The sequence below is a fragment of the Gadus chalcogrammus genome, chromosome 3 (assembly GCF_026213295.1).
Source record: "Gadus chalcogrammus isolate NIFS_2021 chromosome 3, NIFS_Gcha_1.0, whole genome shotgun sequence".
In the NCBI taxonomy this organism is placed as follows: domain Eukaryota; kingdom Metazoa; phylum Chordata; class Actinopteri; order Gadiformes; family Gadidae; genus Gadus; species Gadus chalcogrammus.
The window spans coordinates 17,239,468-17,255,547 of NC_079414.1; the positions used below are offsets into that span (position 1 = coordinate 17,239,468).

General features: G+C 50.6%; 1 protein-coding gene across 1 annotated transcript in view; it reads right to left on the reverse strand.

The window, feature by feature from the left end:
• The window catches only part of znf827 (zinc finger protein 827), a 66,499-nt gene that overhangs the window by 14,084 nt on the left and 36,335 nt on the right, over window positions 1–16,080 (reverse strand). The window contains exons 6-9 of the mRNA XM_056586345.1: window positions 8,376–8,618; window positions 6,627–6,681; window positions 6,361–6,461; window positions 1,873–2,010 (exon numbers count right to left, since the gene is read on the reverse strand). Coding sequence (XP_056442320.1) covers window positions 1,873–2,010; window positions 6,361–6,461; window positions 6,627–6,681; window positions 8,376–8,618 — 537 coding nt within the window. The remainder of the gene's footprint in view (window positions 1–1,872; window positions 2,011–6,360; window positions 6,462–6,626; window positions 6,682–8,375; window positions 8,619–16,080) is intronic.

A 16,080-nucleotide genomic window follows, 5' to 3' on the forward strand; every position in this document is an offset into this window, starting at 1 on the left:
ACACTTTTGGTGGCAAATTCTTCCACCAATAAGGAATGAGAGGGGGCGGGAGCTCGCGTGCTGAGGGGGAATGAGGGTGACGGGAGACCGTCAGGGGGGCGGGGCAGCGAGCGCAATGCACTGTGGTAGTTGGAGGTTTTCTTACTTTGAGCCAGAGAGACCATGAAAACACTCTTTTTGCCTTTATTCAGGCTAGGATGAACCGATTTCAATTTTTTTTTCACATTTATAATACATTGAATTATTTAATTCATAAAACCTTCATATTCCCACCGGTGAAGTATCTCTTTAACTGCTAGTCAAATAAACGTTTCCATGATAGATCAATCATTTTGAAAAAACAATCAGTTGAATGTGTCTATCTAAGGAGAGATATTTACAACATGATCTCTCACAAACAAAATGTTCAGCAGAAAAAAACCTTAATATTTCCTTAAAGTACTAGCAATGCAACCTCATTACAACAAAGACCCCATGGGAGAGCAGGGAACAGTTCAAACATACACCACCATTGTCACACCTACATAATTAAGATCAAATCCTAATCTACACAGTATTCGTGTTGTACCGCCACCCATTCAGAACACATCCACCCGTCCACCAACACACACACACACACACACACACACACACACACACACACACACACACACACACACACACACACACACACACACACACCCACACCTTTTGCCCCATGGACACAGAGCCAGGCAACCTTTGTGTCGCAGAGAGAAACCAAAAAGACCATCACGCTGACATATGCCCTGCTTCTGCGCTCCGTGGTGCGGCCAAGCTGTTCCTGGCCGGCCCTCTCAGATGGCGTGTGGGTGTGTGTGCCTGTGCATGCAGCTATGCATGTGTGTGTGTCCGTGTCCGCATGAGAGAGGTAAAAAAATAAATAAGAAATTTGTTTAAAAAAAAAAACTTTCCACCCCTACATCCTCATTAGGGCTCTGCGTAGCGCTGTTAGCGTACTCGAGTAGATTGCATTAATTTTTAATCCACACTTAATATGCTTTGAATAAAATGCTTAGTACCGCCGGTGACATTTATTGCTTGTGTCTAATAAGGAGCAGGGGACGGACCCGGGAGGTGGCGGCCATGCAGTGGAATGGATCAATTGTGTGTGTGTGTGTGTGTGTGGGGGTGTCTGTGTGTGTGTGTGTGTGTGTGTGTGTGTGTGTGTGTGTGTGTGTGTGTGTGTGTGTGTGTGTGTGTGTGTGTGTGTGTGTGTGTGTGTGTGTGTGTGTGTGTGTGTGTGTGTTTGGAGGGGGGTTGATTATGGGTTGGGAGATGAGGTGTGAGTGTGTGAGTGTGTGTGGGGGGGGGGTTAGAAACGGTAGTGTAATCAGGACCCAGGGGAGAACAACACAGCCCCGCCATGAGCGCAGTACTGTGTCCGTCTACTACTGAGGCATTCTGGGAAAAGTACTGTAGCCTTGCAGTGTGTGTGTGTGTGTGTGTGTGTGTGTGTGTGTGTGTGTGTGTGTGTGTGTGTGTGTGTGTGTGTGTGTGTGTGTGTGTGTGTGTGTGTGTGTGTGTGTGTGTGTGTGTGTGTGTGTGTGTGAGTGTGTGTGTGTGTGTTTGTGTATACGTGGGGCGGCATCCTTCTAGTTGGGTAATTACATAGACAGTTTTCCCAGGGAGACTAATCATGGTAGTAATCTCTTTAAAGGAAGCGTAATCCAGTCTATTCACCCTTATTCACTTACTGTGGGTGCATGCGCGCACACACACACAAATAAATACATACACACACAAACACTTATGCTCTCACTCACGCACACACGTCTTTACATAGCAAAATGCCATTGGTTAAAATAATAAGAATGACGACATTAATGGGGGCCTCATGGGGCGTTTCCTTACCTGTGTGTAGAGACATGTGTCTGGAGAGGGTCTGCTGTCGGCCAAACACCTTGCCACACACAGGACAGGGGAAGAGCTGCTCGTTCAGACCCCACTGGGCAATGCCATTCCCTTGCTCCCCCACACACTTCTCAGAGTCTGGAACACACACAGACAAACACACAGTAAGGTGTGGCACTCTATACGATCATACCCTGTTGTGCGACATGCAGATGCAGAAAGGTCTTGCTAAAATAACTAATAATAGATAAATAATACATTTTGTACTATAAATTATCCATAGTAGAATTCCTTCAAAGCAGTGGGCCCAGTGTAACGCACAGCGCAAGGCCTTCAAATATAAATTCTGGCAAAGAAATGTTGTTTTCACCCAAAATATTATGCCACTTTATCTTTTGCGACGACAATAAGCTCAGAGTCCTTCTGTGAAGGATGTGCATTTGTCCGTGCTAATTAACCGGCCCTCTAGGCTGTGCTGCGCTAGGCCCTGGCCTTCAACCTATTGTGTTTAGCACTGGGCCACAGTAGAGCCGGGAGCTGGAGGAAGATCTTTTTTTTATGAACACAGACAAGAAGGTTGAGGAAAGAGCTATTCATTCAGAGCATGGATGGACCAAGAATGAACCTGCAGATAAAAGGGATGTTCCATTAACAAAAATGAGCCCGGCAATGCCCTAAGAACAGCCTTTGTCTGTATTGAGTCAGCTTCGGACGGCATTTCATGTTGGAAAAAAAACATGGTAAAAATGCTGAGTTAAATGGGGTCTGATCGATCCTGCTTTGGTCTCACAGATTGGGTAATGCATGTCTAGCTGCTAACAATCACCGGTGCTTTAACATAGCATTGAACCGTGGTACCCTTCGGCACCCCAATCGAATGTAAAACATCAATCTTGGTGAACTTGTACACTATAAATACACTTGGATGGAACTTGGACGGGTGTCTTGAATGCATACCGCGCTGTTTACCCACTGATTGTTTTGCAGCATAATAGCTCGGCAACAATAACGTGGCCTCGCTCCACTGTTTCACAAAGACCTGTACCTCAAAACAGACATTGTCTTTGGTGGCGGGTATTGGAAGTTATTTAATAAGTCAGTAACGGCAAAGGTGCAACCGTTTCTATCGAAACAAAAGCGAGAACTATTGCTTTTATAATAGGCGAGAACAAAGCCGTTTATTTACATAGATGACGGGTGTTTTTAACCAAAGCTTTCCTTGCAGACTACCGTAAATGGTGGGTGGACTGCTTGCGTCAACAAAGACAACAGGAGTCGGCTGAAAGAGAATATTGTAAGAGGGTGGAAATCCATGACACATTCATGACATCTTTTATTCAATTTTGACAAACAAGATTTTTGGCATCAGTTAGCCACCCAGTCAACCTCAAACTCATCCTTTCCGATTGACTCTTTCCCATATGCGCTAGGTTGTGATCAGAACATATGGTCTGAACTCATCCCCCTTAATAGGAATCTATCCTTTATTAGCTGTACTCGTCACTCTGCATAAGGATATTGACACATCATCAAATTAAATGTTAACAACACGGTATTAAAAGGTGTAACTATAGCACGACTGGTACTTCGACTAGTTAAGGTACGAGCATGCTGCGGCTGGTGTACACATGGCTGCCAGGCAGGCGGTCGGTGTCAAAAACTAAAATAAAATGCGCTAATAAAGCAAACCCTGGCCTAGCCCGAGCCCACCTTCAAGGCAATCTCCTGCACAGCCCAACGGCCCTTCGGATGCACCCTTTCCTATCCATCCATGACATATGCCAGCAGGTCCCACTAAAACCGCTACTCACACCTACCTGCTCCAGGCCCACTGTACGCGCTCGCGCGTGTGTGTGTGTGTTTGTGTGTGTGTGGGTCTGGGATTGTGTGTGTCTGGCTGTACAGGCTGTCCAGGAGGAGCCCCGTCCTACTTAAGGGGGCTGGCGGCTCAGCCTGAGCACATAACAGCATTAGCTGTCCCGAGTCAGAGGTGAGGCCGGGGCACAGCTTGGTCACTCAAACCAGGCCAGGAGGGGACGGCCCCGGGTCCGCGGTCCTAAGACCCGCGGCCCGCCACTCGGATAATTAAGCCAATTAGGAGGCAGTGTCTGCCTTGAAGTGGTTAATAGCTTAATTTGTGTTATTAGAGCAAGGGAGAGAGAGGGAGCCATAGACAGGGAGCTAACCCCAATGCCGGCGTTAGCAGGAGAGCAGAGACGCCTGAAGCCTCATTGTCGCGGACAAACAAACGCACGTGCACACCCAGACTTGATCTGGTGCGTTATATCATACCACATGGCACTTGAGGGAGAAGCATACTTCAGCGTCGAGTAAACACCAGAGATGGCCGGAGGGTTTCTATGGAGTTTACAACGTTTCTGTCATTGGGATTCAGGCACAAAGTCATGTCATCTGGTGAGCTCGACATCGCGCAGACAAGGTTGACGTCGTACAACTGAGTCAATCTTTGATCGGCGCCTTGTTGTTCTCGCCGCAGCGAAATGTAGCGGGAGAGACGAAGCAAGTCGAAGGCCTATGATACAATTCATATCATAACTACTTTGTGAAGAGCAACTCTTGGTGCTTGTTCATCAGGAATATAGGTACCGTAGTCAGCCATGAAGTTGAAGAGAAGTATGGGTTTTGGCGGGAAATTCACGATCAGAGTCGTAGAGCGTCCAGAGGTTAGCAAACAACGAGAGGAGTTCACCCAAGACAGATTATTTAACAGATATTTAACAAGCACAACGAAAAATACAGATGCAGAAAAAAAGTAGGTATTTTTCTTTTCAATGATGAGAGGCTGAGGCCAGCAAGCGAGTGTGAGAACAGGAAAAAGAAGAGAAATCCCATGAAACGACAAAAACAACAGATGTAGAAATGCTCACAATGGGTAGAGCACGGGAAATGTAAACTGGAAAGAAAGAGGGGGGAGAGATAAAGAAGAGAAAGAAAAATAATTGATGTATTGAGAGAACAGAAGGAGAGAGAGACAGAAGGAGCGAGGGACAGACAAAGAAACAGAGAAGGAGAGTCAGAAGAAAAAGAGACAGAAAGCGCGAGAAGGAAAGAGAGGAGAGACAGAGTGAGAAGTAGAGAGGAGAGCTAGAAGGATAGAGACACAGGGAGAGAGAGGGACATACACAGAGAGAGAAGGATAGACACAGGGAGAGAGAGGAGGACATACACAGAGAGAGGAGAGACACAGGGAGAGAGAGGAGGACATACACAGAGAGAGAAGGATAGACACTGGGAGAGAGAGGAGGACATACACAGAGGGACAAGAAGAGTGAGGAAGAGAGAGGGACAGACAGATAAGGAGAGAGACCGAAGAGAGACTGAGAAGGAGAGAGAGTGAGAGAGAAAGAGAGACAAGAACCGAGAGAGAGATAGAGAAAGACAGAGAGAGACAGTTGAGCAGCAGTAGCTACACAGGGGAGGGAGAGGGTGCTGGATGGGGAGGGCGGTGGTGTGATGGGTGAATTAACTTTCAGGGCACCCTTGACACCCAGGAGCCAATCAGGTTTTCATTAACTGGCAGAGGCGAGGGCATGGCTGGCACCACCTAATTAACCCCTGGCTCTCCTGGTGCCAGAGGAACGCACAGGGAAGGCCTTGGGTGCCAGCAAACGGAGGAAGGGGTGCCCAGGGCAGGGGCCTTAAGGTTGTGGGGGTGGGGGGGAGAAGGGAAGGCTGTGGAGTAGCCTCGGAGCTCCCTCCACCTCGGAGAGTAGGCCGACGGGTGAGGCTAATTGCTGGGGATGTGTTGAAGGGTGGAGGAAAAGCCCATGTCCCTAGCTGAATACCGACACGGTAGTAGACCCCCACGTCGGTCGCTCACTGTATGTACAGCCCTGAGTTCTTGGCATCACGTCATCCAGCAGGCAGGTTATCCAAAGCCGCGGACAGTGAAGCCGTGCCGGAAGGAGCAGGTAGGTCTTAGGACATGGATGCCGATATGTCCACTGTTGACATTGTGGAAAAATAATCACAACAACCTCTCTTATGGAAGCTAAACACCGTAAACTGCTATCGTATCCTAACTGTCCTGTCCCTTTAAGAACCTAGAGCGTTGTATATAGTATACCATAAAGGATGCACAGGCCGGGATGATTAAGAGCGCAGACATCTTTAGGCAGCCAAGAGATGCAACATAATGCACGGCCATGCCTTCCCTGCCTCCGCTCAACAGTTGCAGACATCAGATGCCAGGATGCTCCACACTGCGTTGAATCAGTGAAATCAGTGTGATAATCAGCGTGATATTTTGCATGCCAGTGTGTATGTTTGTGTCAGCGAGCGCGCGTGTACCGGTGCGTGTGCATAGGTGTATGTATGTGTGCATGCATAGGTTTGTGTGTGTGTAACTGTGTGTGTGTGTGTGTGTGTGTGTGTGTGTGTGTGTGTGTGTGTGTGTGTGTGTGTGTGTGTGTGTGTGTGTGTGTGTGTGTGTGTGTGTGTGTGTGTGTGTGTGTGTGTGTGTCTCACCGTGGAAGGCGGTCCTGGCGGAGGAGCTGGCCTCGGCGGGGGAGGAGCTCTTGGAGCGCAAGTTAAAGGGTGATTGTCTGAAGCGTTCATCCAGGAAGGGACTGAGCACACGACACACGTCCATGAATTAGTGCCCACCATTTTGTCATTTTGTCAGCAGACGCCAACGGCATTGCACACAAAATGAATACCAATGAAAGGAAATATTTTTAGGTACTAAATCAAATTTTCGACTGAAAAATGTGTGGTATCAGTTTTTCTCTCACCTGTTTAGTCCCATGTTACTGTCTTTATTGTGGTCGTTGGCTTTACTGACTTTTTCTGTGGGGTAGAGGAAGGAGGGGGGGGGGGGGGGCGTAGAGACAAGGAAAGAAATGATCAGTTATATACAATTATTAAAGAATATCTTTATTTTTAACTGGAAGACCTTAAATAGCCATCAAAAAAAACAAGGCATTGATATCAACCAGCTAGGGTTAAAATAAAATGAATAAAACAAATGAAAATAAACCCAGAACCCCCCCCCCCCCCCCTTAAATCTGGACACCTCAGCGATTGGCTTAGGGAGCTGTCACTCGGATAGCCGGATAAAATCCGGCCCATTCGTGCTCCAGTTCCTAGAAGGCGGCCTCTATGAGGTCCCTGTCTCCCAGGCTGGACCGGTGTCTAGGCTCAGGGTTCACCGGTGTTGTGCTACGCCGGCCCCACTCATGTAGCCCAGCATGCAGCACCCTGGGTGGGCATCGCTCTGTACCATGCTGGCCTCCTCTGACCTCCCCATCCAAAACACACCCTCATCCCCCCCTCCCAGACCCTCGCCACCACAAACCTCGCACACAAAGCTGCCTCAGCCCCCCCCCCCCCACCTCCCACCACTCTCAAGATGCCCCATTCCGTCACAACACTTCCCACCAAGGACGGAGGTCTATTTCCGCGTTGCCATGGCGATGCCGCACAGGGAGAAATGTAAAGGCGGCGGACGGGTGGGAGGGAGAGAGGGGGAGGGGGACTGGGTGGTAGGAGCGTGTGCAGCCAAGTGTGCTTTAGCGAGCATGTATGGAGACGAGGGGAGGGGGGGAGAGAATTAGAGAGAGTGGGGGAGGGAGAGGGTGCTGGCGGGAGGGTTTAGTCAGTGCCCACTGTGCCACCCATGGGGCTTGCTGTGTGTGTGTGTGTGTGTGTGTGTGTGTGTGTGTGTGTGTGTGTGTGTGTGTGTGTGTGTGTGTGTGTGTGTGTGTGTGTGTGTGCGTCTGTGTGCAAAGGCATGTATGGTAGATAGACTGTAATTCAATGTCCATGTTTTGACTTATGATCTTGAATGCAACTCTTTAGTTGCCAAACACTGAAAATGAGACACAGCAGGAGAGGCAGACAGAGAGATTTAAATGGTCCCAATCTCGCATATTATACTCTTGCAATGGAACGTGGAAGAGCTGTGCCTGTAAGTCTGTCTCCACCCCCCCTTCCCCCAAACACACACACACACACCCATGCACACACAGCAACACACACATTCCCCCAGGGTGCAATAGGTGCACCTACAAAATCCTCTGTCTTCATCCAGGAATACAAACAAAGTCTGCAGCCTCAGTGTCACATTCATGGCCATGTGGGGACCGTGGCGGAGCGGAGCCCACAGGCTCGCATGTCATATATCCTGCGCCTCACCTCAGATCCTCCACAGCAGCCCAATGGAAACATGTAGGTTTTATCGTCAAGACGCGCCAACAGTCCAAGGTTGGCAATGACATGCCACAGGAAAAATGAGGGCCGTCTCTGTGTGTGTGTTCGTGTGTGTGCGTGTGTAGCCGTGTGAGTGTGTTGTGTTTGACTGTGTGTGTGTGTACCCCTGAGTGTGTGTGTGTTGTGTTTGACAGTTTGTGTGTGTGTGTGTGTGTGTGTGTGTGTGTGTGTGTGTGTGTGTGTGTGTGTGTGTGTGTGTGTGTGTGTGTGTGTGCGCGGTGCACGTGCACTGTAAGTGTTTTATGATTGTTTTAGGTCCAGAGGGAGCATACCTGACAACTTGAAGAGCAGTTCCGATGCCATTTTCACCGATATGTCTTGCGAGAAGAGGTCTTTCTGGGGGCGGGGCAGTGCTTCAGGCAGACTGGCCATTGGCTCCCTCTTCTCGTTCGCCCCCATAGCGCCAAAGGCCAGCAGGTGAGATGGGGGAGGAGCCAGGTCTGTAGGCACGGGGTCCACCTCCATAGGCTCCGCCTTCACCGACACCTTATGATACTGGGAGTCCTTGTTGTTCTCTGGAATACAGGAGAGGCAATAGGGCATGAAGACTCAATCAATCCTATGATGTAAAATTAATATAAAACATACAGATTTAACTGACACATTATTTCAAAAACATAAAAAATCAGATGGACTAAAATGAACACCAGCAGAGTAATGACTTCACAACCAGTTGTCTATTCTCAATAAGGTAGACAACATAATAAGATAAGGCTTAATTAATTAAACCCGGAAGGGGGATTCAGGCATCACAGTAGCAAAAGAACCGTGCAAATCTAAAAAGTGAAGATTACAAAGAGTGAAGAAAGAAGAACAGAAGAAAGTGTAATCCATAAATAACACCAAACCAAAACACAGCCATGAATGATAAAAGCCAAAGTATCCCATTGTTTTGTTCCTTAGAGCGTGCAGGTCTGTGAAACATGTGCACCTTGATTACACTGTTGTAATGCAATCAGGAACACTGAAACCTGGAAGCATAGCCAGTCAACATCAGTGCGGTTCTCAGATGTGCTTATCGTGTAGAAATACTGGGTTAATTGCTTTTCTCAAAGCACCGAAGAGTTCATGAAACCTGGGGAATTTTCTACCTTAGCATTCATATGACCCCCCCCCACTGCCCCAATTACTTGCTTATCCATATAAAGAAATAGCAGTGTAAAACATGGGCAAGTGAACCTTTTCGAACACAAGTTTTTTTTTCTTTAAAGACACCGTTCATTCAAAACCAAGGCCTCCTCTAACGGCAAGCTGAAACCCTAAAATATTCTAATTTGCTGATTATGAGCGGGGGGGGGGGCAGGGGGCAGGGGGCAGGGGGCAGGGGGCACCTGCCGGTCACACACAGTCATTGTGGGGGTGCGGGGGGGGCTCTAAGCAGGATAAACACACGCACACTTCCAAAATAAGCGTGCATTGTGAGGACCGGACACACGGGCACCTTTTTGACACGACATGATCAACAGAAATAACTGACACGGAAATCAAAATGGCGCCTCCCCCTCCTCGTTTTGCGTGGATATGAGTTAGAGGTGCGATGTCCAAGGAGGAGCGTCATCGGCTGACGAGCAGGAGGTGGAGGGAGGAATCAACAGGCTCTCCTGAGGCTCTGCCAACACGGTTACTTATGGGTGGCTGGATTTGGCAGGAGATAGGGTACAGTGACAGGTGAGGAGTGCAGACGTAAAGGGGGCGGGAGAGACAGACCGGGAGGGTGGAGGAAGATGGAGAGAGGGAGTGAAGAGCAGAGGGAGGGAGAGAGGAAGACCAGTGGGAGAAGGGAGGGGGAGGGGGAGGGGAGGGAGGGAGAGTGGGGGAGTCTTGAAGATGGAGCGAGGGAAGGAGAGGGAGAGATGGGAGGGATGTAAGGAGAAAGGGGGTGAGACGAGGGAAGACGGGAGAATGAGGGCGAGAGATATGAGGCACTGACCCTATACTGACCCTTACTCTTTGAATAAGCTCCTCCTTCCTCCATGGACAGGCGCTACGGTAACGCACCATGAGGCTGCAGCACGACCTACATCCTGAGCATGGCAGCATGGACTATGTGTATCACAGGGGTGCGCATTTAGATTCGGTGTGTGAGCTGCAAAGGTGTGTGTTTCTGCCTTCCTTGGCAGAACCGGCACCAGGCAGAACCAGGTGCATAGGGATGGCAGTGTGTGTGTGCATGTGTTTGGTTTATAGATGTGAATGTAATTTATAAGTGTGTGCATTTACATGTGTTGTTTACGTGTCCTTTTATTGTGTGCGCGTGTGCGGCATTTACACATGGATTGTGTTTGTGCATGTGTGTGTGTGGCACCTGCGTGTGTCTGTGTGTGCGTGTGAGTGGGGGATGGGGGGTACACACTAACAACCGTCAGAGTGTTAATCCCTTAATCAGGTGGCCAGAGTTTGGCTGTGAGCGTCCTCGCAGGGAGAGGAGGGTGCGAGGGAGGGCGGGGCGGATGGAAAGAAGGGAGGGAGGGAGGGAGGGAGGGAGGGAGGGAGGGAGGGATGGACGGAGGGACGGTGCCGGGGGGAGTAGGGGGCAGCTAGAGGGCAGGGTCAGCCAGGGGACACTCTGTCTCTATCATGCTCCTGTCACTGGCTTACTGTGCCTAATGTCAGCAACGGGGTCAGTGTGTGTGTGTGTGTGTGTGTGTGTGTGTGTGTGTGTGTGTGTGTGTGTGTGTGTGTGTGTGTGTGTGTGTGTGTTTGCACGCATGCATGCATCAAGCATCCTTCAAAAAACACACACACATGCGCACGCACACAAGTACACACACAAACACACGTGCACACGCGCACACACTATTCCTTCGGACTGAGTTTCTATGTACCCGAGTGAAGACACATAAACAAGGCAGAACACACAAACACGTAAAATTGTATCCAGGCAGACCAATGTCTCTAGGTCGTAAGGTTATGGCCTGGCTCAAAAGCCTTAGCTGTGCTGCTGTAATGTGGGCCATGAAAGGATTGCTTCGTTTTATACTTCCTGTAAGGCTTCTTGTTGTTGTGGTGGTGGTGGTGGTGGTGGTAGTGTTTCCTATCAGAACACCCATGTGGAAATATTCTCTGCCTTTTTCTCTGCTTTATCTGTGATACTTTCATTCTCCATGGTTCTAGCTAGTGTATACAGGATGCCCTTCTGCGTGTGTGTGTGTGTGTGTGTGTGTGTGTGTGTGTGTGTGTGTGTGTGTGTGTGTGTGTGTGTGTGTGTGTGTGTGTGTGTGTGTGTGTGTGTGTGTGTGTGTGTGTGTGTGTGTCAGTGTGTTTTGCCTAGCTATTGCATTATGTAAGGTTTAGACTCTTTTTCAAATGATCAGAATGTGCCTGCAGATACGGCTGTCAATATCAAGTTATGTTCGCTAGAAACCTCCAGGTAAAAGGTTCAATAACACATAAAAACGTATTCAATAATTTATCATAAATGCCTGACATGGATTTCCTCCAAAAAATGAACTGGACTGAGTCAAGGCTTAGTCGAGGCATGCCAGGAAGGTAAATTCACATTTGTTTTCCATCACCCTCTCCTATAGCAAATGGTCCAATACTTTCACAACACTACAGCTTTTTATCAGTTCTGCTTTGACAACTTGGCCATAATAATAATTAATATAATGTAAAATAATTAAGACATTTAACTGAAGGGGTTGGTATATAAATTAAGCCCATATCCATAAGATAGTGTTGTTTGGTGTTGGTATTGGTGGCTCACGGAGGCTTGTGATAAGGGATTATCCAATTATTTCATGCGGCCTGAATGAAATCATTGGATGGCTCACCTGTCCGTCTACTTACCTAACCAGCCACCTCTGCCCTTGAACGTATTGGGAAAGACCAGGGTCACAACACTAGCCAGACCAATTGCTAAAGATAGCGAGCTTGTCAAGTGTTCTGGGGTAGTGGCTTTGGAGGCAGGAATTGACTACCCTACCTTTAGACAATCGCCACAGTAAGGCACCTGTTTGTCCAGTCAGTGGTGGTATGTATTGGGCTTCATTCGGGCTAATCCAATGTGTTTTGACGAAGAAACGATAGAAACACAGGGATCGTCTGAGCGAGTCGTTCATAACGAGTCAAATCATAACTGTAAAAACGACGGGTTGAGGTTGGGCCGGGGAAGTGTCGGCGTAAACCACTGCACTCTGCATAACCTAATCCCTCCAACGTTTCACTTTTACACACCGCTCCTGAGGAGAAGCGAAAGTGACTGGGGTTTGTGGGCTGCTCTGTTTTTACTGATCAACTATGACCTTGGGTGTCTGCTCGAATCAGCCCGGACATAAAAGTCCTACTGTGTCTGTGTAAGCGCGTGTGAGTGTTTGTTAAAAAAGCGTGTGGCGGTTGACAAAGAAAACGCTGCGCGTCACCTCAAGTGAAATGAGCAAAAAGACGACATGCCACAGTGCCATTACGGATTCAAAGCAGGCACATCCGTCTTATCGTCGTGAGAAGATGAGTGGCAGGCGGGAAGAGGGGTAAACATGGAGGACAGAGGGAGGGAGACATAAAAAAGATAAACAAAAAAGGGAGGGAGAAGAAAGGAAAAATGCCAGCAAAAAAAACACTCAGGGGACAGGCTCAAGGGAAGGGACCAAAACAGAGAGAGGGAGAGAGAGAGAGTGAACGAGTGAGAGAGAGAGAGAGAGAGAGAGAGAGAGAGAGAGAGAGAGAGAGAGGCTGAACGCTTTGTCATTTAGGCTCCATCTCGCCTGCTTCCTTCAGCTTTTTCTGTACCTTTCTCTCTTACCCCCTCCCTCCCACTCTCTCTCTCCCCCTCCCTCTTTGTCCAAATGTTCTGCATCCCTGTTCCCCGCCCCCCCCCCCCCCCCCAGCCCCCCCTCTCCGCTCTTTCTCTCTCTCACCCTCCCTCTAACTCTCTCGCCCTCCCCTCCCCTCCCCTCTGCTGCACCCTCGCCGACCTGCTCAGACTTGGGGGAGGTGAAGAGTTCATGCGCTTCAAAGGCTGCAGTGCAGAGCTCGGCGTGTCATGCGGGAGAGACCACGGCAGCAGCCCCCCAGCCTGCCTGCCTGCTGCTGCTGCTGCCCCGCTCCGCAGGCAGGCTGGGGCCGGCGCTGCTGCTGCTGCTGCTTCACTTGTTCCTACAGTCGGCTAGCTTTAAATAGCCCAGCTTCCTAGCGGAACGCTCACTCACACACACAAACACACACACACACACACACCCACAACAACAACAACGCGATTGATCAGGGGGTTGGGATGAGGGGGGATGGTCGTTGGAGGGGGGGGGGGGGCAACAGCCCACCAGGGCTGACTAACAACACTGTGTCCAAAGGATAGTCTCCGGTACCGGCCACATCCTCCAAACCCCCCTCTATATATAAACATACACAAACACACTCAGCCTTCCTGTGGGTCGGAGACCAAAAAAACGGTTGATAGGGTCATTGAAAAGCAGAAGCTAATCCGTCGTGGTGCAACTCGTCTGAAGGCTAATGAACGTAAAATCGACAATAGATAATACTATTGAATATACATTTGATACGTTGCCACAATTACACAACAGTAGCACAACACATCCATCGCTGAAGGGGCAGAAAATGGCAGAAAAGGGGAACATCCCGGAAGCAGACACAAATAGCAGCACGCTAGAGGAAGCAACTCTGCGTGTCTGTGAAATTAGACCTGTAGGGAATATGAGAGAGAGAGAGAGAGAGAGAGAGTGAGAGAGAGAGAGAGAGAGAGAGAGAGAGAGAGAGAGAGAGAGAGAGAGAGAGAGAGAGAGAGAGAGAGAGAGAGAGAGAGAGAGAGAGAGAGAGAGAGAGAGAGAGATAGAGAGAGAGAGAGAGAGAGATAGAGACAGAGAGAGAGGGAGAGAGAGAGAGAGAGAGTGAGAGAGAGAGAGAGCGAGAGGGAGTGTGTAAGACGGGACACTGGGAGAGAGAAGGCGAGAGAGAGCTGGAGGAGAGAGACTCACTGGGAGAGAGAGTGTAAGATGGAGTCCGGCGGTGCTGGAGTTAGGGAGGGTCGCTGAGCGGGCACACAGTGGAGGCAGCGTGGAGAGGCCATTGACAGAGCTCCGAGGCGCTTCAGATAATGAGGTATGCGCCCGCGATGACAGCATCAGGAGTTAAAATGGTGCACTGGGCCCCCCTAGCGCCGTGGGCCTTTTTTTTTTGCATCCACTGAAATGCAGATGACCTTACACTGACGCACCGTTATTAGGTTCACACCTACCTGCCTACCCGCTACCTGCGGGAATCATCCTCTCACCACCTGGCTTTCATGCGTTGGTCATGCATGCAACCCGTATGTGTGTACGCTCCCGATACGACCGCTCCCGTTCCGTTGTTCCCCATCACATGAGGGACCCCTGAAGCAAAGTTTATTTAGCCGAGCGGCGGTTTGCTGGACAAAGCAAAAAGGCTACCAGTGAAAGGCTCCGGGGCGATGGCGTTGCCGTGCTCGCGATGGTGTCGGGGGTGTCATAGTGGGTGGCGGTGGCGGCATTATCCCCGGCTTAAAAGACCGAGATCCTGGCCGGTGCGACGTGAGATTTCTTGCACCTCGAGCGAGAGCCCGGCTGCATGGTGTGTGGGTGGGTGGCACGGCTGTTACCCACACGCAGCCAGCATGGCGGGGCACAAGCAAAGGCCACCACTACCCCCCCCCCCCCTCCACCACCAAGCCCCCCCCCCCTCTCCCACCTCCCCAACCCAACCACCCTACACCACCCAGCGCCCCCCCCCCCTCTCCCACCTCCCCAACCCAACCCCCCTACACCACCCAGCGCCCCCCCCCCCCCCCCCCTCTCCCACCTCCCCAACCCAACCCCCCTACACCACCCAGCCCCCCCCCCCCCCCCCCTCTCCCCAGCCTCAGCCATCCCTCTCGTCGTCCTGTGACGCCATGTAGTCCTTTGCCCTGCTACACCGGTGCCCATCTGCTGGTGCGAGTTAGCTGCTGGCGCCAGGGAGGGTTTAGCGGGGCGTAATTAGCCCCAAGACACCGCCGGGAGACCGGTGGGGAGGAGGGGGCGTTTAAACAGATGTGGGAGTAGGTGGGGGGAGGAGGATTGACGCGAGCAGCGACATCATCGCTACGCTGCGTTTGATAAGGGGGAGGGAGAGAGAGAGAGAGCGGACGGGAGATGGGGAGAGAGGTGACCGGGTGGGGGGGGGGGGGGGGGGGGGGGGGGGGGGAGAGGGAACAGAAGTGACCTAGTTAAAGGGGATGATGCAACCCGTGTTTCGGCACAATGGGTAGCGATCATAACAGGACCGCCGGCTCGTGCTCACCGTCCAGCCGGGGCAGAGGGCGAGATCGCAAAAATTCAATTAGGCTTCGCCTCAACTAACGGCGCCATTCACCCAGGACGAGGAAATAAGTCATCATTGAATAAGCTAACGGCACCGTTGCTCTGCGCAAAGACAGTGGTCTGCTTATCCCTGGAACACTCTTCTCCCCCCTCCCCCCTTTGGTTCTGCGTTGCCGTGGTTTTGCGGTGACCTATCGCGGGGGTCAGGGGAGGGCTCGAGGGCGCCGAGCCCTTGAACCTCACAACCGTCTTCACACATCGCCGCCGCGCGGCAACAACCTTTCCCCGAGTCTGCTTGTCCTGTCCTCACACACACACACACACACACACACACACACACACACACACACACACACACACACACACACACACACACACACACACACACACACACACACACACACACACACACACACACACACACACACACACACTATCACTATCTCTCTCTCTCTCCCACCCTCCCCCTCCGTCAGGGTCATCTAAGGGTCTAGACTCTTGTCAAGGCTGTCACTCCAGACAGCCCTCTTCATCTACCGCCCCCGCCTGTTGCCATGGCGATGGACCGGCACTGTACTCCTGGAGGACTGCGTGTGAGGGGGCAGAGAGGGAGAGGGAGAGGGAGAGAGAGAGGGAGAGAGAGCGGAACGGCGGGGCCGAACGAGCCAACAAACACACTGCAGCATCTCTCGCCTAACCCGGGTCA